Source organism: Lipotes vexillifer, unplaced genomic scaffold, assembly GCF_000442215.2.
Source record: "Lipotes vexillifer unplaced genomic scaffold, Lipotes_vexillifer_v1.1 scaffold395, whole genome shotgun sequence".
In the NCBI taxonomy this organism is placed as follows: domain Eukaryota; kingdom Metazoa; phylum Chordata; class Mammalia; order Artiodactyla; family Lipotidae; genus Lipotes; species Lipotes vexillifer.
In genome coordinates, this window is record NW_006797390.1 from 6,761,796 (window position 1) to 6,763,975 (window position 2,180).

The 2,180-nt window shown below is 61.3% G+C and overlaps 1 protein-coding gene across 2 annotated transcripts in view; it reads left to right on the top strand.

Moving 5' to 3' along the window:
- Nucleotides 1-2,180, top strand: part of DDX11 (DEAD/H-box helicase 11) — a 27,310-nt gene that overhangs the window by 24,875 nt on the left and 255 nt on the right. Inside the window, exons 21-26 of one of the 2 annotated variants that reach the window (XM_007469463.1) lie at nucleotides 305-454; nucleotides 716-784; nucleotides 903-1,003; nucleotides 1,353-1,437; nucleotides 1,717-1,795; nucleotides 1,976-2,130. In XM_007469463.1, coding sequence (XP_007469525.1) covers nucleotides 305-454; nucleotides 716-784; nucleotides 903-1,003; nucleotides 1,353-1,437; nucleotides 1,717-1,795; nucleotides 1,976-2,130 — 639 coding nt within the window. The remainder of the gene's footprint in view (nucleotides 1-304; nucleotides 455-715; nucleotides 785-902; nucleotides 1,004-1,352; nucleotides 1,438-1,716; nucleotides 1,796-1,975; nucleotides 2,131-2,180) is intronic. The other variant, XM_007469464.1, reaches the window with a different exon arrangement.

The following is a 2,180-nucleotide window of genomic DNA, read 5'->3' on the forward strand; positions in this document are numbered from 1 at the left end:
GCACACCTCTAGTGGCATGCCTGGGGTTTTCAGTGCCTGATTTGTCACAGATGGGGCTTAATCCCCACCAGGATGTTGGGTTTTAGCTCTGGTGTGCCAGCACAGTGGTGTGTCACAGATGCTACCAGGCACCAGAAGCATCGTTGGGTGTGTGGTAGGGAGGGTGGCACATTCCGCCCCGGGGAGCCACCTGGCCGTGCTCCCCCGCAGTCACCCGTGGGTCGCTGTACTTGGCTTTGAGCCTTTTTGGGGGGGGGCGCTTCAGGGATGGCTCCGTGGTGCGTTCCTTGTCTTCCCTCCCTAGATGGATGAGACGGGTCGCATCCTCTGTAACCTGTGCAACGTGGTGCCGGGAGGGGTGGTCTGTTTCTTCCCCTCCTATGCGTACCAACGCCAGGTCCATGCCCACTGGGACAAGAGTGGCCTGCTGGCCCGCCTGGCTGTCAGGAAGGTGGTGAGTGACTGCTCCGCTGGACTTCCCACTTGAGAGGACGGTGGCACCCAGAGCTCCTCCTTGGATTTCTTGTGTGTGGGGGCTCCCGCTAGTTCCTTACCCCCGCTTCCAATCCCTGATGACCATCCAGGGGATGTCCCCAAGGGCCCTGGCCCTGTGGGCTTCTCCAGTCCCCAGTCTGGAAAACATAAGGCCAAGAGCCACCCAAGACCCAGGCATTCTGAAACCCTTTTCTGGGAGACATTATATGTTTACCTTCAGATATTTCAGGAGCCCCAGAGAGTGAACCAGGTGGAGCAGGTGCTGCTGGAGTATTCCAGGTGCATTAAGGTAAGAGATGTAGTTCTGAGGCCTTGGGTCCAAAGGGCGCGTGGCACTGGCAGCTGAAAGTACTGTGGTTGGCATCCACGCTCTGGCTCTGCAGCTCTGGTCTGGGTGTTTCCTGCAGCACTGTGGCCAGGCAGGGGGCATGGTGACAGGGGCCCTGATGTTCTCCGTGGTCGGAGGGAAGATGAGTGAAGGCATCAACTTCTCTGACAACCTTGGCCGGTAAGGGGTGGGCTTCCCATCTCCCGCGGCTCTTGACACCCACCCATCTGGCGCCTTCTGAGTCCACACCCGGGCTGACTGCTCAGGCCTGTCACCCGCGAGGCGCACGGACGCAACAACTCTGGACTTGGCCCTTTGGGGCCAGGTGGAAAATGAGGCAGCCCCTAACTTGATCAGGACTCAGTTCCTTGGTCTAGACTGGATATCTCCGCTGAGAGAAACCCTCTCCAGGTGGTAGGGATGAGGGGAGGGAGAGGCGGAAGGAAGTGGAGTGGAGGTGTGGGTGAGGACAGGCCCCTTGTCCTGGGCACCGCCCAGCTGCCGTGACTCACGTGTGCCTCCGCCCTAGGTGTGTGGTCATGGTGGGCATGCCCTTCCCCAGCATCAGGTCTGCAGAGCTGCAGGAGAAGATGGCTTACCTGGACCAGACCCTCGTGAGTACCGCCAGTGCCTCAGAGGATGAGGGGAGGGGGCACCCCGCGGCTGTGACTCCCCCTTGCCCTGGGACGTGTGTGTCCCGTTTGCTCCAGAGCGATGGGACGCCCCTCCACAGCCCCTGAGCTTCTCCATGCCATCACCTATCATGCCGGCTGCTGTGCCTCGCCACGAGGCCCACGGGTCCCGCTCCAGAGCCCGGCTGTGTCACTGTCGCCAAGAACACTAGGAGGAGGCAAGAGTCCGCTCTGACGGGTCACCTCCTTTGCCCTTCCCAGCCCCGAGCCCCGGGCCAGGTGCCCCCTGGGAAGGCGTTGGTGGAGAACCTGTGTATGAAGGCCGTCAACCAATCCATAGGTGAGCCTGGGCTGACGCTGCTGGCGAGATGGATGGCTGGAGAGTGAGGCGACAGGAAGGAGGGATTTCACCTGCCATCTCTCCAGCCCGAGCGCTGAGCAAGGGGAAGGGGACAGAGTAGAAACGCACTGTGGGGGGAGGCAGGTTTAACTCAGATCCCCAACCTCTGTCCCCATCCAGGCAGGGCCATCAGGCACCAGAAGGATTTTGCCAGCATCGTGCTCCTGGACCAGCGGTACGCCCGCCCTCCTATCCTGGCAAAGCTGCCGTCCTGGATCCGGGACCGCGTGCAGGTCAAAGCCACCTTTGGCCCTGCCTTTGCTGCTCTGCGGAAGGTCAGTCCTGCCTTTCTGTCTCGTCCCCAGAACCTCCCACCCCCCACCCC